Source organism: Schistocerca gregaria, chromosome X (assembly GCF_023897955.1).
Source record: "Schistocerca gregaria isolate iqSchGreg1 chromosome X, iqSchGreg1.2, whole genome shotgun sequence".
Lineage (NCBI taxonomy): Eukaryota > Metazoa > Arthropoda > Insecta > Orthoptera > Acrididae > Schistocerca > Schistocerca gregaria.
This window is the reverse complement of record NC_064931.1, coordinates 291867878-291892191: the sequence shown is the minus strand read 5'-3', so window position 1 is coordinate 291892191 and position 24314 is coordinate 291867878. Positions and strand designations below refer to the sequence as shown.

The 24314-nt window shown below is 38.1% G+C and overlaps 1 protein-coding gene across 1 annotated transcript in view; it reads left to right on the top strand.

The window, feature by feature from the left end:
- Positions 1–4005, top strand: part of LOC126298032 (target of rapamycin complex 2 subunit MAPKAP1) — a 108434-nt gene extending 104429 nt beyond the window's left edge. The window contains exon 9 of the mRNA XM_049989353.1: positions 414–4005. Coding sequence (XP_049845310.1) covers positions 414–787 — 374 coding nt within the window. The 3' untranslated portion in view covers positions 788–4005. The remainder of the gene's footprint in view (positions 1–413) is intronic.
- The last annotated feature ends 20309 nt before the right edge of the window (positions 4006–24314 follow it).

Genomic DNA, 24314 nt, shown 5'->3' with positions numbered 1-24314 from the left:
TGTCTGTCACTCACAATGTGGATGTGTAGTAATATATACCTTTGTGAACTACCACTGGCATGAGACTGTTAGTAGGCATTGACTTTTTTACAATGCACAGAATATCTGTCTGTATAATTCCATTTTGAAGTTGGTAGCAATAGTTTATTTGTGATTTTGAGATTACATGTATGTGCAACTGAAAAAATGCAGTTTGTATTTAACAAAATTCTCTTCATTGCAATTCATTTCTCTAAATAATCAGTGTTAATGGAGATAGTATTTTTGCATCATCTAGTAATTAATATACAGTAGTTTGCTTTGTTGCAATAGTTTCAACTGGTGTTATAAATAAATTTAATATATGTAAAAAATCTTCTTCTGTGATCTGCTATCAAGAGCAAAAATAAATTTATTGTATGCCTTTATCACAGGAATATCTGGAGAGAAAGTAGAGATTGACCCAGTTGTACAGCAGAAAGTGGCATCAAAATTCTGGGGACGACAGAAAGCTGTAAGCTATGATATGGACAATGTAGCTGCTTGTGACCTCACAGACACAAAATCCGGTGGCCGTGCAACATTTCGTCTTGTATATCACCATGCACCATCAGCTGAGCAAAATCAGCCTGCAGCAGCCAGTTATAAGCACCATGATTTTGAAGCTGATCATGCAACAGCTGATGAAATTGTGCAGAAAGTCAATCATATTTTGGAATTAAGATCTAGTGTACGGAGGAAAGAATACCTCACTTTGCGGGAAAGGAAGTCTCACAGGCGGAAGAGTTTCCATCTTGGACCAAGATGATTACTAGAGTTAGTACTTAGGTATTTTGGTGATACAGATAAGTTATGTCTTCAGTCTTGTTTAGCTGTTAATCATTCCTAAGTACCCATGGAACCAGACAGTTACTGTTAGGATAATCTGATGAGTATTATGTTGTAATGTTCCTTTGGAAGTTCTCTTCCTTTTAACAAGAATAGTATTTTCATGAATGTGCCTGTTGACTCGGTCAAGTACTAAATACTACTGGTTCTGGACCATACATTTTGTGCATTATGGACATATAAATCTGCTATAAAATGTGTGATGTGGTTTTTCAGCTTTTTCCAGTGTACTTCATGTTGAAATAGTTCATGTGTGAACTATTTTGATACTAATAAGTATTTGTAAAATATGTTAAGAGTGAAATATTGTTACCTGGATAAAGGGAACTTGTGTGATTATTTTGAAACATTTTGTTGTTGTTTTACTATTTCGTGTGACAGTACTTAAATCCATCAGTATACCATAGATAAGTTTTGCTTTGTCTCATTTGTTTTAGAATTAGCAACTGTGTTTGCTGACAATGCTTAAATTTGAGATTTTTCAAAATACAGTACAGTTTTCTTTGAGTAGAGCTGCTCTTCGCTGGCTGAGTTTGTTATCTAATTTCAATGTGTCCTTGCAAAACATGAATATGTGATGATATTTTTTTAATATTTTATCTTCAAGTCTTAAGTGGGAGGGGAAGCAGTAAAATGATTGTATATTTGATAGGCAAATAATATGTCTATTTATTGGTAATTATATATATAACTGTTAACATTGAAAGGAATGTTTTAAAGGACATTATGAGCATGGTGCAAATTTTACTTGTGTAGTATAATGTACTATTCAGTTTTAGGGTTTAATACTCTATGATCACAAAATTATCTAGTAACAAATACATGTAATTATTTCATCTTAGCTGCTTTGTGAATCCTGTTTCAGGAACTTTTAAGTGTGTTGTATTTAAAGGAAATATGTGTGAAATGTGGAATACCCATGACTTACAGATATTGCTACTCCCCCCCCCCCCCCCCCATTTTATTAAGTTTGTATTATATGAAATATTATAAATATAATTTTTTGCTACTGCTGTTATAGTTGTTAATACTGTGTGTTAATGTTAATGTTGTTGTGTTCAGAGAGTTTTGTATACAATTTGAACTGTTACTAAAGTCATTAATTTATTTATATATATGTATTTGTTTATTGAAAATGCAGAAAATACAAATTATTACTTAATATTCATAACAGTGCCTAAACAATCAGAAACTATAATGCACTGAGAAGATTAATGGTGTAAGAAAAGCACCAGTCGCAGGGGAAAGTTACTCTTTAGGTTGGCTAGACGTAGTATGCCAGGCTAATAGCAGACAAATCAGTGAAATCTGTTCTTGCAGTGTAAGTGTACTCCATTTGTTTATTTTACTCTAAATTGTCTTACATTTTTAAGAGATGTGTTAAATGAAAAGAGATTTTATATTGTTTCACAATGTACTTATTGCATAAACTGACATCAGTTGATTGCAATTGTTCAGTGTAGTTGTCATAAACTTAGTGCTTCTATGCCAGCTTTACATAATAATCACATGTATGCTGCAGGAAATAAAATTTTCCAATCCAGTATACATTTATTTAGAATAACTTCATCATGTTTCTGCTTTTAATTGTTTTGTTTGGTAACCCACAAGGTATGAAAATCTGATTCTAAGAGATCTGGTGAGTGTGTGGGCAGAGGGAACATGATAAACTGAAACAACTAATGCCAGTTAACTTGTTGTTCTAACACTACCAACATCTTGTTTTGGAGAAACATTTTACTGTCATCATACCAAATATTTCTTTAGAAGTTCCAGGTTTTGTAAGTGATGCTAAACACTCTGCACCTTTTTCTCTTATAGCATGGCCTTGTGTGCAGCCAGAAAAAAGTTAATATGGTTTGGTCTACTGATGATACTATCATATTATCATCACCATCATCATCATAATCATCATCTAGGTATCTCTTAATATCAGAAACAGTCTAGTGTGAAAGTGCTTAATCTTTCATCTAATACAAAGGGCAAGTATGGATAGGTTTTGGTTAAGTTAAGGAAAATATGGTTTATGCAATCTTTTTGAAACAAGCTGAATTGGATGATGTAATGGCTGAGCTAACATTGTTGTCAAATAATGATCGATCCTCCTTAACACTGAGTTAATTGTTTTCCTGTATCATTTTGTCAGAAGTTCTTTCCCAGATTATGACGTGGGAAGTTTTCAGTGTTAGGATCAGCTTTCAAACTCGGTGCTTTCTTTTTCATTTCTTTACCTGTCGTCACACAGTTCCGCATCTGCGACTGTCATTTTTCATTATTTCACATTGACATTTATTAATTTGCAGCAATTACAATTCTTCATGTCCCCAAGGTTGTTTCTTGTCCAATATGAGTCCAGCAATTGTTGCAAATGACCTGAAAACTGGAAATAAAGAAAAGAATCACTGTGGAAGTATACATGAATGCTTTAGGCGATTCTGCTTCCATGAAAAAAAAAGTTTATTTTAATAGTGAATCAAATTTATTTCTGAACACAAGGAGAGATAGCAAAATACTTGCATAGAGAAAAGGTAAAATCTGTGGCACAAGCATGCGACCTGGCTATTGATCTGACTGCAGGGAGAGTTCAGTCTTTCTTTGCCATAGCACTAGGAGGGGGAGGGTGGCAGGCCCATTGCACCAGCCACCTTCTAACCCTCAAACGGATCCCCCAGTACTCATTTGATAGCAGACTGAGTGGAGCCGGGGTCATCGTGGAGAAAGTGGAATGAGGAAAAATCCCCACCTCTATCCGGGAATGAACTCGGGACCCCCAGAGCCACTAGACAATCACAGCATCAAGTACTTGCATACTGTTTGTTCAATATTAATTGAGCAGTGGTGGTGGCGGTCTTTTATATTATGGTATAGCAAATTTTTTGTTGTTTAATCCAGAATGCATATATGTTACCAGATCATCAATATTGTTGAGCAGACTGTTTGTACAGTCTCCCACTGTGTCAGCAGAATGTATTTTTACCTCCTAAAAGTCAACCCATCTTCATCCATTTACCCATGACAATAAGAATTTGTAATACACATTAGCTAATTTTTGTGTGAAGTAAAACAATATTGTAAAATAGTCATTTCAAGCAGAGAATTCTAAACTTCATTTAACAATAAAATGAAATGTAAAATTCATTTGTTTGTTATAAATCCATCAACAACATAATTATTGTGGAATAAGGAATGGTAAAATTGAAATAATTTAGGAGTAAAGGAGACCACATATCGAATAGCAGAAGCATTGGGTCATTGAAAGACACACATAAAATGAGTGAAATCTTTGCTAGCATTTGGGAGAAAGTGTTTGATGAATGAGAGTGCCTCCCCCCCCCCCTGTCCCCCCCCCCCCCCCCCCCCCCACAAACACACACCTGTGCACCTACAGTGTGCTGCCTGGATAGTGTGTTCAGGAGATGGACTGAATTTGGGATTGTGTTGGGTTGAATGGGTAGAGGGAGAAAGAGGCTGGAAGCAGGAAGGGAGTTAGGGATGGGTAGCTGGCAGCTGAGAGGGAGGTAACAGATGTGCAGGCTAGGAATGTGAGAGGAAGGGGTGGCAGGTGTGTGGGCTAGGCATGCAGCGCAAGAGTACTGCCATAGACACACACTATCCCCCAAACCTAGTCCACAAATAGATTTCCTGTGTCATATCCTCACGCCCCTAATCCTCCCACCACCCCCCAAGAATCGGCTGCAAATGAGCTTCCCCCTCACCAGCCAGTATCACCCTAGACTGGAGCTATTGAACCATGTCTTTCACCAGGGCTTTGATTATTTATTATCATGCCTGGAAGTGATGAAAGTCCTACCAAAGATCGTCCTCACACCTAATGTGATATTGTGTCATCCACCCAATCTACACAACATCCTTGTCCATTCTTATGCCGCTCCCACTACCAACCCCTTGTTCACACGGGTCATATCCTTGTGGAAGACCCACATACAACACGTCTGATTCGTGCATGCAGCACATCCTACTCTATTCTACTCTACTCTAGTCTGCTGGTCACAGGCTTGTCCTACCCCATCAGAGGCAGGGCTACCTGCGAAAGCAGTTGTATCATATACTAGCTCTGCTGCAATAATTGCATAGCATTTTATATCGGCATGACCACCAACAGCTTTCCACCAGAGTAAATGGCTACTGACAAACCATGGTTGAGAACAAAGTTGACCACTTTGTGGTACAGCACATTGCTGAGCACAACCCATATCAGCTGACTCCTTTTCTGTAGTACCGACTTTTCTGATTAACATAGATGAGAGTTAGCCTTGGAACGCGTCTTTCAATACTATAATCCTCCTGGCCTCAATCTCTGCCAACCCATTCTCCACACACCCTCCATCTAACACTTTACCCTTTGTCTGTCTTATCACTTCCTCCCTATCACACCATCTTCTTCGTGCATCGCACCTCATCCTCTCCGGTCCCCATGTGCCACATGCTTAGCTTGGGCACCTGGCACCCTTCATTCCCACATTAGTAGCCTCCACACTTGCTGCCTTCCTCTGAGCCACTAGCTATCTGTCCCCAACCCCTCCTCCAGCTTTCTGCCTCTTTCTTCCTCTACCCACCCAACTCGACACAACCCTCAACCCAGGCCACCCACTGAATTGACTGTCGAGCTGGCTTAATTTTTGCCAGATTTGGTAAAAATATCACAGTTAACAACCAGTGAAGGATTATATTTTAACTTTTTCAATCGTAAATAAATTGCAGTTTAGAGGACTGTGACTGATTGAGTTACATTTATTGTCCATAGATACACCTGCTCAGTCACTCTGCTACAAAATGTGTTTATACTTTACTATGCATTTTTCATGTATGCATCACATTTAACACTGATAACGTGGTTTTCAGCCAAGTTCATAATCTTATTAACTGAACATCTGCAGCCTACCACATGGTACAATGACACCATGAATCATCATATTCCATGTTAGTCATTTAGTGACTGCAGTATAAACACTGTGGCCAACATGTAACAACTATATGTGTTAGCTGCCAGAAAATATTTATTGGTTGTAACTGGTAGTTACATAATTGCACAAAGTTACTGTCACTGACACTATATTTATTAAACACTTACAGTAAACAATATGATTTTGCAGTAGCCAAAAGATGTACTTCAAATTTCTGAACAATGCACACAGGGTGGCATAAATTAATAGATTGCACAGTTTTGACTTAGCGGATGTATACATTTATTGACTATAAAATAAACAGAGTTTTGTTAAATCAGTGTCTGTTAGTTCAACATAGGTTTTGTGTGCAGTTTTGAATTAGAGTTGTGTGGCTGTCAGAACTTGGGATCTCATTACGTATGTCATTTTCAGTAAACAAATCATGTTCAGGGATGGAGGCAATTTCATTGCATTGAAAAACTTGGATACTGTTAAGATTTTTGTAGAGACTAAAATTTAGACTGCAATTATTGTTGATAGTAAATGAAAGACCTGGTACTTATGGAGTATTCCAATAATTTTGTTACAAATGATGGAAAGCTCATTTTCCAATTTGAGATGTCATGTTTTTTAATGTTTTTATACATTTCCCTCAATGTTTTGAATATGAACACTGCAGTTTTGTAAGTACCCCTGTTGGGGTTGTGTTTAGTTTTAGAATTGTGGACTGCATTGTGGGTAATTGTTGCCCAAGACAATGCTGTTCAGCATTGATCTAGAAAAAAAAAACATAGTTTTATGCTGTGCTGTCTGAAATGGACATAAACAGATTTTATGTGAGTGTTTTGGTGCTGGTATGTTATCAAGGCTAAAACCATTGTTACATATGAATTTTGTACAGACTTCTATCTAGGTATTTGGTGATGTAGAATGTAGTTCTATTTTTAGATAGCCATAACAAAAACGAAACATTTGTTTAAGCAATAGTTAAAAATTATATAAAAGGTTGATATTTGGTGTTCAGAAAATATTCAGTGTGTTTTGCCACATGGGTTTTATGTAATTACGTGATTGAGTACTTGAGTTGCACGTCTATTGTTTTGGCTTTCATGACTCTTTTTAATTGTTAAGAACTAAGTAGCACCTCATGTTCATTGATCTTGACTGCTGCAGAACAGTGCAATGTGGCTATCGTAATTCAGGTATTTTGTGAAGACTAAAATATTTTATAATACTGTACACTGTGAACACACAGACCTTATTTTATTGAATGACACTTTTAATAATACATGTTTTATGTCCTCTAAAGAGGTTTTTATTATTTAACTATGAATTAAATGAATACATTAACTGCAACCTATCACATTACGGGAGTACTTTGAGCTTCCAAATTGTCCAACAATGGAATAGTGTTTCTCTTTTTTTTACAGTTAATTTCTAATGCAAAAACATTTTTGTGGAAGCAGATGCAGAATTTCAGGACATACATCTGCACACTGCACCCCGCCTTTGCATGATAACAGAAATAAATATCTTGAATCCCTCTTTCCTTCGGTATCCAGAGTCTCCCATTAGTATCATGGGTTCATAACCATTTTCATGTTTCATGATGTTATATCAAGTTACAGTTTGAGTAGCCGTGTTCAATTTTCTTGCCTGACACCTCTACGGGTGTATTTGGAACACTTGTTGACACTCACGTTCGGGAGGACGGTGGTTCAATCCCACGTCTGGCCATCCTGATTTAGGTTTTTTGTGATTTCCCTAAATCGCTCCAGGCAAATGTCGGGATGGTTCCCTGGAAAGTTCACGGCCAACTTCCTCCCCCGTCCTTCCCTAATCCGATCAGACCGATGACCTTGCTGTCTGGTCTCCTTCCCCAAACAACCCAACTCCAACCCCAACTTGTTGACACCTTAATGTTCTAATGCATGTCTTTGTCTGTTGACTATGTTAATGGAAGTTCCTTGGTGGAATATTATTAATAGAAAGAGCAAAAGTATAATTCAAGTGTTAATAGGAACATATGTAAGACTAAAACCATTGCTAAGCTTTCAAACATTGTTTTCATTTAGAATTAACTAAACACCACACACACAGATATGTACTTCTACACAGCTATATTGAACCAGGCTGATTGGCGCGCGCGCGCGCGCGCGCGTGTGTGTGTGTGTGTGTGTGTGTGTGTGTGTGTTTGTGTTTGGGGGGGGGGGGTGAGTGTATGCTCAGGTGTGTGTTTGTTTTATTATTATTTTAATAATAACTGATTGGATATAAGAAACTACATTTTTGCCACTTATTTAATTGATTATTTATCTTTGCTTACTGGATTTTGGGTTATTATACTAAACAATGGGCTAATTAACTGAAACCTTGATTGCAAAAATAGATGGTCAAACAAGTGGCAAATAATGTTTTTTCCATGTAATAATGTTTTTCTGAGTATCCATAATGAATTGTCAACAGTCAAATGTTTTTTGGAGAAACTGTTTATATTGACAATATTATGCGAATTTTTTACAATAATGCATCATAATTACACCCATTTATTCAAGAAACTTCATACTCTTTCCAAAACAAGCACCATGTCTGTTCAATATATATGGGACAGAACAGCCCCCTTCTCTTTTATAACACAATCAGAAATAAATATAGGGCTAACTCCAAAAACCAAACCCTTTGCCAATAGGACATCTACATGGATACTCTGCAAATCACATTTAAATATATCCAGCAGGTTTTTACCACTGAAAGGAATAGCTAAAGACGTAAGATTTTGTATAGTTAATGTTTTTCATTGTTTTTCAGTACGTGTCTATATGTAATTGTGAGACACTGCTTAAATGATTTATTCTGTGTGTGTTCGTTTGTGATGTTCACAAGTGTCCTTATGAACAGTATGTACATAAACTTACTTTATAACAGTAATTTTGTATAAGTTTTGTATGCTTATGTTGCTCAGCTTTTGCACAATGTAAATGCAATTCATGATTATTTTATGTGTATAAAAGTATTCATATACAAAATATAAATAATTATGAAATAATCTACCAGCAAATTATTCTTTGGAATATGCTCTACATTGAAGGTGTGAAGAAAGTAATGTATCTCCTATTTAAGTAAAAGTTTTAACAATGGAATGACCAGTGTGTGTGTGTTTTCAAAATATGTGGTGGTCATGGTGGTGGTGAGCAATGCGTTTGTTGTTTTCATGTTTGAAGTAGCTCATCTACATTTTGTGTTTATTTCTATTTGTTTTTGGTCTTATCATTTAGCAGTGGGCAAAAGAAAGTGTGTTTGAAGTCAGTCTCCAACAAAAATAAAAATTTTTGTAGTTGTGTAATGACAGTAACTGTTTCACCAAACAAGAGTCTTTTTTAAAACAAATAAAAAGAAAAAAAAAATAGGAATAACTGTGATCTGGAGTGTGCTGCATTTTCATACCACAGTGCTAGATATGAACTCAGTTTTAAAAAATCAGACTAAACATCTGAGCTGCTTAAAAAGTTATGACACAAAATTTTGATTTGCTAGGGCCAAAACTGAGGCAATTATTGTTATATCTAGTGAAAAATACAACTGAATAAAGTAAGTTTTAATGTTTCAGTAAACTGTTAAGACTTTAAAATATTTCCTGGTTTAGCCCCAAAAAAGTGTGACAAGCCTACCTACTAGTAATGTTACGTCTTCTGTAGCATTAGTTATAAAAGTATAAATAAGTGCAATTTACTGCATACTGTGGTCCACTGCTGACTGAAGTGAAATATTGTAAGAGGGTAGATCAATTAGATCAGTGCCTGGGCATAACATTTCTAATGCTGACACGTTGTATTTTGTAATTTCTTTTGTTTAGGCTTGATTTGAAAAATGTGAACTAACTTCAGCTTTTCCCCTGGACAACTTAGTCTTCAGACTTTAACATTATTAAGCATATATAGTTCCTTTTTGCAGCATATAATTTGTTGGTGTTTTCTTTCCCCACGATTACTCATGGAACGTGTGTACTGTATCTTATAATGAGTTGTATGAAATTCCTCTAGAAATTATAAAACATGTGACAAATTACAGCTGTATTACAGTCTTAATTATGACTGAGCATCATATTACTTTTGTTCATTCTGGTGCCACGTAAGATTTGTTATATGATCTTAATTTTCCATCACTTCTTAGAAAACATAGTAGATACAGATTTTGCAGTAAACGTGTCTAATCTTGCAACTTGACTACATTTATGAAGGCATCAAAGAATCCTGACACTATTAAGATGATGATAAGTTGGTGTACACCATATGTATGTATAATATAGACACTCGGAGAAGTTGAATGAGAATAATTGGAAGAAAGGTCATTTTGTTTTACAAAACCCTGTAAGATAAACTTATTGAACTGGTTTTCATTGTAGATTGTTCAGCTATTCCCATTGTATCTCTTGCAGGAATAATGAAACTTATGTGTATAGGTGTGTGCAAGTAGTAATTTATCCCTTTCTTCATATATCAGTAAAATAGGACAGGATGTGGCTGATATTGGTACAAAGTACCCAATGCATCATACAAGAGACTTGGAGTGGATGTAGATAGATTTAGGAAGATTTGATAGTACAGTGTGCAGTTGAACTGCTGCTTACTTAAGTAACCGTAATGTATTTTCACACATAAGGTCTGATGTCAAACTGACCATAGACTATATTGCTTACATGAAACAATAGACTTTGATTAAAACACTGGTTATTAGATATCTTTTGTGACATAACAAAAGCTTTTGAACAGTACTGACTGACATTCAAAAAATTACAAGATTATGTTATCATGCAAAAGTCATGCATTTAATCAAAATATCCATGGGTGTACTGCTGGTCTATAGTGTCCAACGGGCACAATATTTCGGCGATCAAACATGTCGCCATCATCAGCTGAACTGACGGACTGAGCTCCTGTGAACGCGCCGGCACGGAGATCCGTACGCTATGGCTGCTCAGGGGGAACTGGGTTCGGTAGCGGCGGCGGCCGATTTAAATACCCGCGGCACGCTCCCTCCGCCATCCGCGCCACGGTAGTGCGGTGGAACAGATTGCGACGCCGTCTGAGATGACGTCGGTGTGATGGCTCTGTCCGCCGTGGTCATCACAACTATGCATTTGTTCGATTTACTCTTGATTAACCCAATCGCTGTTTCCCAAGCCTTGCTAAGATTATAGCCACAGTCACAGTTTATGAGGTCGTCATTGGTGCGAATTTTGATGGCCTCTCTAACAACGCTGTCCCAGTATCTCGATGTCTGTACGAGAATCCTCGTGCGGTCATACTCCATAGCGTGGTTTTCCGACAAAGAATGTTCAGTGACCGCCGACTTGCTCGGATACATCAGTCGAGTGTGCCTCTGGTGTTCACGGCATCGATCCTCGACGGTACGCATCGTCTGACCAATATACGACTTGCCACATTGACAGGGAATCTGGTACACGCCGGCCTTCCTCAAACCGAGGTCATCTTTGGGGCTCCGAACCAGTGCAAGAGTTTTATTCGGAGGACAAAACACAGTTCCGACCCGATGTTTCTTCAGAATGCGGGCGATTTTTCCCGAGAGTGCGCCTGTGTATGGAATAAATGCAGTGCCTACCTCCTCCCTCGTGACTTCATCCATCTCAACAGGTTGTGATGCAGTGGTTGGGCGGAGGGCACGTTGGATCTGCCACTCTGAGTACCCATTTTTTCGAAATACAGTTCTCAGATGTTCCAATTCCTTGGGTAGACTCTCTGTGTCAGAGATAGTGCGCGCCCTATGTACTAGAGTTTTAAGTACCCCATTCCTCTGTGAAGGGTGGTGGCAGCTGTCTGCGTGCAAATACAGATCAGTGTGTGTTGTCTTTCGATACACCCCATGACCTAGGGTGCCGTCAGCCCTTCTCCTGACCAAGACGTCAAGGAAAGGTAATTTACCCTCCGTTTCAGTCTCCATAGTGAATTTGATGTTGGGGTGTATGGAGTTTAGATGTGTAAGGAAGTCAAGGAGTTTATCCATACCATGTGGCCAGATGACGAACGTGTCGTCCACATAACGGAAAAAGCAAGTAGGTTTCCATTCGGATGACGACAGGGCTTCCTCCTCGAAGTTCTCCATGTACAAATTCGCTACCACCGGTGAGAGTGGGCTACCCATGGCAACTCCTTCCGTTTGTTCGTAGTATTCTCCATTAAAAAGAAAATACGTGGAAGTCAAGACATGCCTAAAAAGTTCAGTGGTATTCTCGTCAAACCTCTGACCAATCAACTCTAGCGACTCTCGCAGGGGTACCCTCGTAAACAAGGAAACGACGTCAAAACTCACCATGATATCTGACTCACCCATCCTGAAGCTATCAAGGCGTTTAACAAAATCCACGGAATTACGGATGTGATGAGGGCATTTACCCACATAAGGACTTAATATTCCCGTCAGGTATTTGGCCAACAAGTATGTAGGTGCCCTGATGTTGCTGACAATGGGGCGTAATGGTACCCCCTCTTTGTGAACCTTCGGGAGTCCATATAGTCTTGCTAAGGTTATGCATCACATCGATTCTGCAGCAGCTAAGAGAATCAAGAAACGAGCCAACCTCGCATTGGTACGTGAGAGAGTGCAATTCACCCGTTGGAGCCTTGAGTTTATCTCACAGGAATTACTCAAATTACATTTGCAACTAAGTACTAAGTTCACTTCTTTTTCCTGGGATTGGATTGATGGTGTCACCTGGGTGTCAGCTGATTCCGCCCATAAGAAGGCTACGGGACGTCAAACAGCTAAGTTCTCACGCGTCCTTGACAAACCATCTCTGCAGGTTCCATGCAAGAGATACTGGGACAGTGTTGTTAGAGAGGCCATCGAAATTCACACCAATGACGACCTCATAAACCGTGACTGTGGCTATAATCTTAGCAAGGCTTGGGAACCAGCGATTGGGTTAATCAAGAGTAAATCGAGCAAATGCATAGTTGTGACGACCACGGCAGACAGAGCCATCACACCGACGTCATCTCAGATGCCGTCGCAATCTGTTCCACCGTGGCGCGGTGCGAGGACGGCAGAGGGAGCGCGCCGCAGGCGGAGGGTATTTAAATCGGCCGCCGCCGTGACCAAACCCAGTTCCCCCTGAGCAGCCATAGCGTTCGGATCTTCGTGCCGGCGCGTTCACAGGAGCTCAGTCCGTCAGTTCACCTGATGATGGCGACATGTTTGGTCGCCGAAATATTGTGCCCGTTGGACACTATAGACCGGCAGTACACCCGTGGATATTTTGATTATCAAATATGCCGGGAGAAACTCAAGAATCACGTCATGCATTTAGTTTCTCTATTATTTACGCAGTAGGAAATGAGGTCACTTTACACTGCTTCAAAATAAGTTTCTTTCATGTAATAAAGTTTCTCAAAATTTCCACAGTGAAGTTATCAGTAACCAAATGATTCATTGAAGAAAATGTTTTGGATTTAGAGTATTATGAGAAAGTATCAATATTACACAAAATTATTCGAATAACTTCATTCTCGTTCCAAACTTGCACCATCTCATTACATTATGTGTATGGAACAAAGCAGTCCCTTATCATGTTATATAACGCAATCAGAAATAAACATAGAGCTAACTGTAGAAATCAAAACCTTTGCCAAGAGATATGTACCGATGTTTGTTAGTGATTCCTACCCACCACCTTTTACACATTACAGTAATAGAAATTGTTCTGTAACAAAGGAGTTGTCAAGGAGAAAAATTTCTTCAGTGTGTTTTCAAATTTTACTTTGCTACCTGTAAGCAGATGCCAGACAGATTCATTGGAAGAATCCTAAGGAAATGCAATCCGACAACAAAGGAAGTAGGTTACAGTACGCTTGTTCGCCCAATGCTTGAATACTGCTCAGCAGTGTGGGATCCGCACCAGATGGGGTTGATAGAAGAGATAGAGAAGATCCAACGGAGAGCAGCGCGCTTCGTTACAGGATCATTTAGTAATTGCGAAAGCGTTACGGAGATGATAGATAAACTCCAGTGGAAGACTCTGCAGGAGAGACGCTCAGTAGCTCGGTACGGGCTTTTGTTAAAGTTTCAAGATCATACCTGCACCGAAGAGTCAAGCAGTATATTGCTCCCTCCTACGTATATCTCGCAAAGAGACCATGAGGATAAAATCAGAGAGATTAGAGCCCATACAGAAGCATACCGACAATCCTTCTTTCCACGAACAATACGAGACTGGAATAGAAGGGAGAACTGATAGAGGTACTCAAGGTACCCTCCGCCACACACCGTCAGGTGGCTTGCGGAGTATGGATGTAGATGTAGAAGTTGTCAAAAAGTTTGGTTGTAGCATAGTGGACCGCTTTTCGTGCTAAAGACCAATCTAAATGTGGAGTAACGAGTGTCATTTTTCCTTCTGATTTTGTAGTTATTTATATCATTATTCCTTTTGAACACCATTGGATTGTTTACAACAGACTTCATGAGGGAACAAATATACTGTGAAGCTGTAGTCAGAATTCCCAACTTTAGCACACTGGCCTCGCATTCAGGAGGACGACGGTTCAATCTCGTGTCCGGCCATACTGATTTAGGTTTTCCGTGATTTCCCTAAATAGCTCCAGGGAAATGCCGGGATGGTTCCTCTGAAAGGGCACGGCTGACTTCCTTCCCTAATCCGATAAGACCGATGATCTCGCTGTTTGGTCTCTTCCCCCAAAACCAACCAACCAATTCCCAACATCTAAACAGATGTCTACAAGGGAATTGTGAGTGTGCACAACATATTACTCTTACCTCATATTTTTGAGCAATGAAAACTTTCTTTAATAATGATGAGTTACCTTGAACATTATTCCATATGACATTAGAGTATGAAAATATTTCAACTTACTGATTTGTCTCTCCCCAAGATTTGCAATGAGTCTAGCTACAAATGTGGCTGAACTAAGTTAGAGTTCCAAAATGTGTGGTTGTTTTTCTTCCCCTTTTTCAGCTTAAACCCCCATCTACAGTAAGTTTCCGCATTACTTTTTATTTCTTTAGCATGTATTACACTCGGTAGTAGTACCCCTAGATGTGCAGGCCTGAATATTGTGTGTGTTTTTAAAATTGAGGGTGAGACCATTCACAGAGAATCAGTCAGCGATACTTTTAAGAACCTTGTTTACTATTTCTTCGGTTTCTGTATGCATGCTTTGATTGATTACAATACTAGTTTCATAAAAAAAGCTATTTATGCTTATTGTGTATGAAGTGAAAGACCATTTCGGTACATGAGGAACAATAGTGGACCTAAGACAGATTTGTGGAACCCCATTCATGATTTTTCTCCCCAGTCAGAATAATGTCCCTGGACTACATTGGTTGAATTAATAAGTACAACTTTTTGCATTTTTTTGGTCAGGTGTGACATCTGCTAGGTGGCTATACCACCAATCCCATAAAACTTCAATTTGTCTAGGAGAGTATTGTGATCCACACAGATACGTAGGTCACAGAAAACACCAACCAGCAGTGTTATATTATTTAATGCTTTTAAAATAAGTAAATAAAATTTAAAAAATCTTTATACTTGTTCAGCATGTAGCCATATTTAAAAATCAAGTTGTGATGTGTATGTAAAATGACTCTTTTTTCCACATCTTTAAGATTTGTTGTGCAAATGATCTGTGGAACATGAAACTAGCTAACTTAGAGCATGCCAGCTGAGTTCAGCAGGTTTTAGCGACTCTAAATAATAGTAATAAACACTATGATTTTGTATAGTTCACATTTTTCATTTGAGGTGCTCACAAAGATTCTGTACATGTACTGGAATGAGTAAAATTTGTAAAATATCTGTTCAGAGAGCATTAAATTGGAACAACTACATAAACCTAGTTGTAGGAAAAGCAGATTCCATACTGAGATTCATTAGACGTATCCCAAAGAAGTGCCGTTCATAATATTTTTTAGGTAATTATTGAGTGTTTCTCATCAGTCTGGGACCCAGACCAAAGTGAATGAATAGAGGAGTTCCAAGAAAGGGTACACATTTTGTTATGGATTTGTATAGTAAGCACGAGTGCATTACAGAGATGATCAACAAACTGCAGTGCCAGATACTGTAAGTAAGGTACTCTTGACGATGGGTAAGTTTACTGTTAAAATTCCAAATGCATATAGTGCAAGACTGATAGAAAGTGCAAAATGACAAACAAAGCCCTGTTAAAGGACAAATACAAGGCTGTAGAAGCACTTCCTGACTGGGAAAAATGGGTGCTACATATAGAATATCAAGAGCTTATATGGCATGCTAGTGCTAAGAAAAAAGATGGAAAGGTGAAAGGAATTTATGGAAGGGCTATACAAGGAAGATTAACTTTTAGACAACAGTTTGAAATGAAGATGAAATGGAAAATATGATACTACGACAGGAATCTGGTGAAGCACTGAAAGGCCTACATTGAAAAAAGGTCCATTAGAGTAGACTACATTCCTTCCATCCAGCTGTGACAAAACTATCCTACACGGTGAACAAGATATACGAAGCCAGAAAGAAATACCCTCGAACTTCAAGAAGAATGTAATAATTCCAATTCAAATAAGATAGTTGTTGACAGTTGTAAATATTATTGAAGTATTAGTTTAATAAGTCATGCTTGCAAATTTCTGCCACAAATTATTTACAGAAGAGTGGGAATACTGGTAGAAGCTGACCTCTGGTAAGATCAGTTTGGGTTCCAGAGAAATGTACACCTGAGGCAATACTGATCCTACATCTTGTCTTAGAAGAAAGATTAAAGCAGAATATCCTATGCTTATAGCATTTGTAGACTTAAAGAAAGCTTTTGACAAATTTCGCTGGACTACACTGACATTCTGAATGTAACTGGGGTAAAATACAGAGAGTGAAAAGTAATTCACAACTGCAGTCTGGTTTCTGTACAATAATTGAAGGATATGGAAGGGAGGCAGTAATGAGAAGGAAATGAGATAGGGTTATAAACTATCTGCAATGTTGTTCAGTCTGTACACAGAGGAAGCTGTGAAGGAAACAAAAGAGAAACTTGGAGAAGAAATTCAAGTTGAAGGACAAGAAATTAAAATTTTGAGGTGTGCTGACAGTCATTCTGTTGGAGACTGCAATGGACTTGAAGAGCAGTTGAATGGAAAGAGTAGTGCCTTGTAAAAGAGGATACAAAATGACCACCAGGAAAAGCTAAGCAAGGGTAATGAACTATAGTCTGTTTAAATCAGGTTATGCTGATAGAACTAGATTAGGACATGAGACCAGAAATAGTGAGTTTTGCTATTTGGGTAGCAGAAAACTGATGATGAGCAAACTGGAGATAATATAAAATTCAGATTGGCAACAGCAAGAAAATAATTTCTGAAAAATAGAAACTTGTTAGCACTAAATATAAATTTTAAATGTTACAAAATCTTTTCTGAAGGTATTTGCAGTGTTACTTTGAAGGGATGAGAAACATGAATGATGAACTGTTCAGACCAGGAGAGTGTGGAAGCTTTTGAAATATTGGTAATAAGATATGTAGATTGGATGACTAATGAGATAAACAAGTTACAAAAAAAATGTATTTTTTAATAACTTGACTAGAAGAAGGGATGGACTGTTAGGACACGTTCTTATGCGTCAATTAATCATTAGTTCGGTAATTGAGGGAATTGTGGGGCTAAAAATTGTTGAGGGAGAACACAGTTCAGATACTGTAGGCAGGTTCAAATGGATGTAGGCTGCATTCGTTACGCAAAAATGCAGAGACTTGCACTGGATAGACTAGTGTGGAGAGCGGTTTCAAACCAGTCTTTGAACTCAAGAGCACAACAACAACATGTTGAAAGAAGAATCAAACAACATATTACTTCTTTCTACATGTTTTGGGTCATCAGTATTTTGACTGGTTTGATGCAGCCTGCAATGACTTCCTCTCATGTTCCTACTTCTTCACTTCAGAGTAGTGCTTACACCCAGCATTCTCAATTATTTGTTGGACATATTAAAATCTCTCTCTTCCCCTGCAGTATTTGCCCTCTACAACTCCCTCTACTACCAGGGAAGTTATCCACTGATGCCTGAACACACGTCTTATCATTGTGTAGTGTCTTATAGTCAGCATATTCCATATACTCCTTTCCTGTCTGCCTCTCAGGAGAACCTGTTCATCTCTTACTTTATAAAACCAATAATTTTTACCATCCTTCTGTAAAACCACATCTCAAGTGCTTCAATTCTCTTCTTTGCAAGTTTTCTTACAGTCCACGATTCACTTCCATAGAATGTTACACTTGAGATGTACATTTTTCGAAATTTCTTATATAAATTAGGGCCTCTGTTTCGCATTAGTAGACTTCTCTTGAGGAGTACACTTTTTGTGTGTGCTAATCTGCTTCTTAAGTTGTCCTTGTTTCATCCATCATGAGTTATTTAGCTTCCTAGGTAGCAGAATTCCTTCTCTTGGTGTACTATGTGGTCTCTGTATAGTGTTAAATTTATCAACAGTCAAACTTGTTCTACTCCTTATTACTTTCATTTTTCTTTCATTTATTCTCAGTCCATGTTCTGTGCTTAGTAGACCACTTATTCCATTTAACATGCCCTTTAATTCTTCCTCACTTTCACTAAGGAAAACCATGCCATCAGTAACCTTTGTCATTGTTGCCCTTTCCCTCAAAATTTTAGTACCACTTTTAAACATTTATTTCTTTTCCATCATTCCTTCTTAAGTGTACACAGTGAGCTACAGGAGAGAAAGATGGAACTCCACTTCTCCCCACACCTTTTTTAATCCAAACTAATATCTAATTTTGTTCCATCCTTACTGTACCTTCTTGGTTCTTGTGCATACTGTCTTTCCCTATATATTACACCTATTTTCCTGATAATTTCAAACATCTTGCATGATTTTATACTGCTGGATGCTTGCTTTGGGTGAGAAATCCTATAAAACTGTCTTGATGTTTTTGACTTTCCAGTTTGTTGCGTTTTCCTTTCACGAAGCCAAACTGCTCCTCTTCAAACAGATTCTTGATTTTCTTTTCAATTCATCAGCAACTTGGATGCCTGAGCTGTTAAGCTGATTGCACAATAGTTATTGCATTTATCTATCTTTGCCACTTTCAATATTATGTGGATGATATTCTCCCAAGAAGTTTTATGATATGCCTCAAGTCTCATAGATTCTGCACACTAACCTGATTAATCAGTTAATTTTCACTTCCCCTGATGATTTTAGAAATTCCGAAGAAATTTTTTCAAAACTGTGTCAAATTCTAACACTTAATACTGGATCCCGTGTGCCTTTCAAATCAACACCAATTTCTTCTTCAATCACATCTACAGACAATCCCGTCCCCTCATGGATGCCCTCAATGTACTCTTTCCACCTATCCACTCCCTCCTCTGATTTCTCTTTTGTGGCATTCTTAATGTTGGGGCTTTTGCTTTTAATTTTGCCATAATTTATTCCAACTTTTGTATATACTGAATCTGTCCTGCTGCGGAAAAATTCTTTTTCATTATCTTCACATTTTCCCTTCAGCTATTTTGCTCAGTCTTCCCAAGTGAATTGTACTGCTGTATTCCTTTCTTTTTCTGAACATTTTTGTATTTGCATATTTTGACAAATATATATATTCCCCTTTTCATTGATTTTCCTTAATATTGCATATACCATAGTTACATAAAAACACTGAATTCTTATTCATGCAATATTTCACTAAACTTCATTAATCATAGTATAATTTTTCAATCACTGATGACTGTGGTATATTTAGTTAATATGGAAACATTTTATTTAAATAAATATTTGTAATTTATGATACTTAAAAACCACTTGCATGGCACGATTCAGTACTACTAGAACCTGTTTGTTTTTAGATTGACCTAGTTTGTTTGAAGGCCTTCATTCTCCTCTTTTAACCAAACATTTTACTTTTTCTGAAAACTTAATATTTCAAAGTTATTTGAATCTAAAATTATCAAGTTCCAGAGTATTCCAAACTTAAGACGCAGCTGTCTCCAAAACACTATGGTACAACTTTTAGCTGTGTTTTTCATTCCTCTTTTTTTCCCCTTCAATTTTCTTAAAATAAATTGTTGGTTTATTAATTATTTCAATTAGAAAATTTCAATTTGTATGAAATTCTTGGCAAATCCCTGTGCATATTAAAACTTTCCTCGCATAAACTACTAACTATTATTTTGAAATTTTGTAATTATACAGCTATTAGTTAAACAAACTTGCTTCATTGCCTATTGTATCTTTCATTTATTCTATCTTTCCTGTTAATATCCAAAATGCAATGGACATGTATTGTACCATTTTGTAATTTCTGTAACATGTATATCTACAAATAGGTGTTCCACATGAAGCCTGAGGCTGTTGCTATGCAGTCTTCAATGACTGCACAGTCTGTTTTCATTATGTAATTTTCAGCAGTCAGTTGCTGCTAGCTAAAAAAATGAAGATATATGTCAGTTAGTTAAACTTTTATGTTTCTACTTACCAATCTTCTATCTTTCTACTTACTGATCTGTTTTATGAAATCTACATCATATTACCAGCAAGCTAACACTCTAAAGAGTGGAGTAATGATACATATGAATGGACTGAAAAGGTAAAAATGTGTTGTGTTGCATCATTATTAACTTTTTGATTAGCCTAACAGTCATCATAAGAACATTAGACTGATGGATTTTAATGAGACTAAAGATGCTCTAAACAATCCAGTAAGGTTCCTCATTACTTCAGGATCCCATTTCTTTACACACTGATTCTTCTTGGTTAGTCTTTTAAACTTCAACCTACTCTTCATCATTACCAAATTGTGGCCTGAGTATTTACTTACTCCTGGGTATATCTTACAAAACTATGTATCATTTCAAAATCTCTGTCTCACTGTGACATAATCCAGGTGTTATCTTCTGTGTCTGGAGGCCTTTTCTAATTATACCTTCTCTTCATCTTCTGATTCTTGAATGGTGTATTTGCCATTACTAACTGAAATTTATTACAGAGCTCAAGAAGCCTTTCTCCTGTCTCATTCCTAATACAGAGCCCCTATTCTCCTGTAATTCTGTCTTAGATTACTTCCCCTAGTATGGAATTCCATTCCCTCATTATTATTAGGTTCTCACCTCTCTCTATTGAGGTAACTGTTCAGTATCCTCATATATTCTCTTAATCTGTTCATCTCATGCTTTTTATGCCATCATGTATACCTGAAATATTATTGCTGGCATTGATTTTCTGTCAACTCTGATCATAATCCTGTCTATGAATTGTTGACAGCAACACACAATTGCCCCACATTCATATTCATAATGAATCCTGCTCTCATTATATCATTCTCTGCTTCTCTTGATGTTATCCTATATTAATCTATCCAGAAAACTTTTCAGTTTACTTACTCTTACTGTAGCCATGTGGAGCCATCCTGATTTAAGTTTTCCATGATTTCCCTAAATCACTTCAGACAAATGCCATGATGGTCCATTTTTAAGAGTATGGCCAATTTCCTTCTGCAGCCTTCCCTAATCTGATGGGACCAATGACCTCCCTGTGTGGTCTCTTCCCCCAAAATCAACCAACCATATGAAGCTTTGGAAGTTTCCTTTTCAGATTTCTATTTTCATTATCACATTCAGGCTGTGGCACTCCATACTCTGACTAGTAGTGTTTTATCTTATTGTCAGTTTTTCAGTCTATTTATTATGCTGGCCTGCCCATCAGCAGCCCCATTCTAAATATTCAACCTAGGGACTGATCTGAAATCTTTTGGAAATGGAGAGATTGTCATGATACTTTTTCAGTTATAGACCACACTTCCTGAAGGTACACATTGTGTGTCTTTAATACAGTGGTTTTCCTTTGCCTTCTGGATCTTTGTGTAATTGATCATTGCCAATTCTCCTGCCTTTTGAAGCAGTTTCCTTACCTGAGGGCAAGAAGGTGCTCTGAATTTGTATCCCCTCCTCCATTCTCTTTGAGATGGCTAATGGCATTATGAGGGTACTCTTGATATCGGAGATCTTTGGCTGGCATTGCTGATAATTTTCATTCCAAATCTGAGAAATGGCTGATGTCAAATCCAAGACACGAGGCTTATTTTTCCTTCCACATAAACGATGCTGAATAACCATGATGGGGGAAGTAGAGAAATTTGAGCTTGTGCTGATGCTGACTGCTAGTTATTCCTCAAATGCACTGGTGATGAATTGACAAGAAAGGGAGGCAAATATAGTGGTACCAGCCCCCCCCCCCCCCCACACACACACACACACACACCATGAGATAGCTTGTGGAATAAAGTTGCATATTTTGGTGAAGTACATTTTCATATTATTCTTCAATGAATTACCGGTTATATCATACCAAGTAGTTCCAATACTGCTTTTGGTGATATAAGTGTACTTATTGCATATTCAGACAAGGAACTTAACAATAAAGTAAATGATATACTGAGAAGAATCAATTCTTGGCTTGCAGCTAATGAATATGTTTGTTGCCTTTGCAATAAATTTCTGAACATTAAGTTATTCATACAGGATTCATTTAGTGGTGACATTCTATTTCTCACAATGATGACAACATTTATTAAGCATAAGACATAAAGTTTGTGATACTGAAGGAAGAAGGGACAAATGTTACATGTTTGTGGGGAAATATTGTTCTTGTAACAAAAAGTTAAGGTCTTTAAAATGGCCCAGGGAGGGCCCACCAGACAAAAAATCAGTTATCACTAGTAGATATCGTACCAACACTATGTAACAGTATCTTTAGCTTTGATAATGACCTCAATTTGACAAGAAAGACCACAAGTTTCTTTGGGTATGCCACATCCAACCGATGCCACCCACTGATAATTAGCTCCTGTAAAGTTAGCACATTGTGTTGAAGTTGTTTGCTGTGTTCCACCTATTGTTACAGATAGTCCAAGATATTTTCTATGGGATTAAGCTCATATGGATTGGTGGGCCACTCAAGGTATGATGGGGTATCTGAGTGTTTGCTGTACCAGGAATGTGTAGACCAGTGAACATTACTGTTGTTATCTCGGAAGACAATGGTGCCCACAGCATATTCATACAGTTGGTCACTGAGACTGTTGAAATAAACATCATGGTCTGTGTTCATGGTAAGTTGTATGAGTGGGCCCAAGTCACAGTACATAATATGAGTTTCTATCCAAAATTTTTGGGACTGCTGCTGCCATCTGTTGAAAACCTTAACTTTGGACTAATGGTCACCATCATCCTTGAAGCAGTTTCCATCCACACATACACACCAGTCCCAGCGCTTCTGCCACTGGTCAAACGTTTTCTGGAAGTCCTGTTTTTTGACGGTGTTTATCACCATCAGCAATGCTTCTTGAATTCTCTCTAGAGTGGTGAATCGACGGCCTTTCAACTTCAGTTTCAGTTTTGGGAATAGTGCAAAGTTGCAAGGTGCCAAATCTGGTGAGCACGGTGGGTGGGTTACAACTATGATGTTGTTTTTTTACCAAAAAGGTCCTGGTGAGCAAGAACATGTGACAGTGCGCGTTGTTATGATGCAGCAGCCAGTTCCCTTGGCGCCAAAGTTTGGGCCGTCGTCGCCACATGTTTTCATGGAGCTGTCGCAAAATGTCACAGTAGTATGCGGAATTCACTGTTTGGTTGTGTGGGATGAATTCTTTCTGCACAATTTGCTTGGTACCAAATAAAATGATTATCATGCTCTTCACTTTGCTCTTCACCTGTCTTACTTTTTTGGGTCTGGGAGAGCCCGGATTCTTCCACTGGGATGGTTTTTGCCTTGCCTCTGTCATCGCTAATAACCCGTGACAAGAAGGTTGGATCATCAGATGCAGTCTGACGAAGGTCTGTGGACACTTCAACACACTGTGCCTTCTGATTGACAGTCAAGATCCTTGGCAAAAATTTTGTGGTGACACAATGCATGCCCAATTCATCAGTCAACATTTGTTGACATGTTCCATAACCTTATACCCACTTCACCTGAAAGGTCTTGAATTTGACGTCAATCCGCACGACCCAATTGTTGAAGTTCGGCAACAATGTCTGATGTTGTGTGGCTAATGGGCTTTCCAGTGTGAGCATCATTTTCAAAGTCTGTACGGCCGGCCCTGAACTGAGCATGCCACTCAAACACATGCGTATGGCTCATGCTCTGTCTCCCAAACACTTGTTGAATCATTGCAAGGGTCCCCGTAGCACTTTTCCCGAGATTCGCACAGAATTTGATACACACATGCAGTTCTGTTTGTGGATCCATCATAAAATTGCCACACACCAAAACAGAGTATTATGGAAATCACTGTGTACACGCAACACATCCTCTCAGGTGAATGCCGCTCCGCTCACTGACTCATCAGATATGCAGCTCTCGCCACCAAACGGTGCGAAGATCTACTACTCTTACTTTCCAGATGGCAGCACCAGTCCCAAAAATTTTGGATTCCACCTCATATTGCAGAACCACCTCTGGCCTGAACTATACCCTCAACACGTGGTGGTGGGTTAAACGCCATACTGGGCAGTCT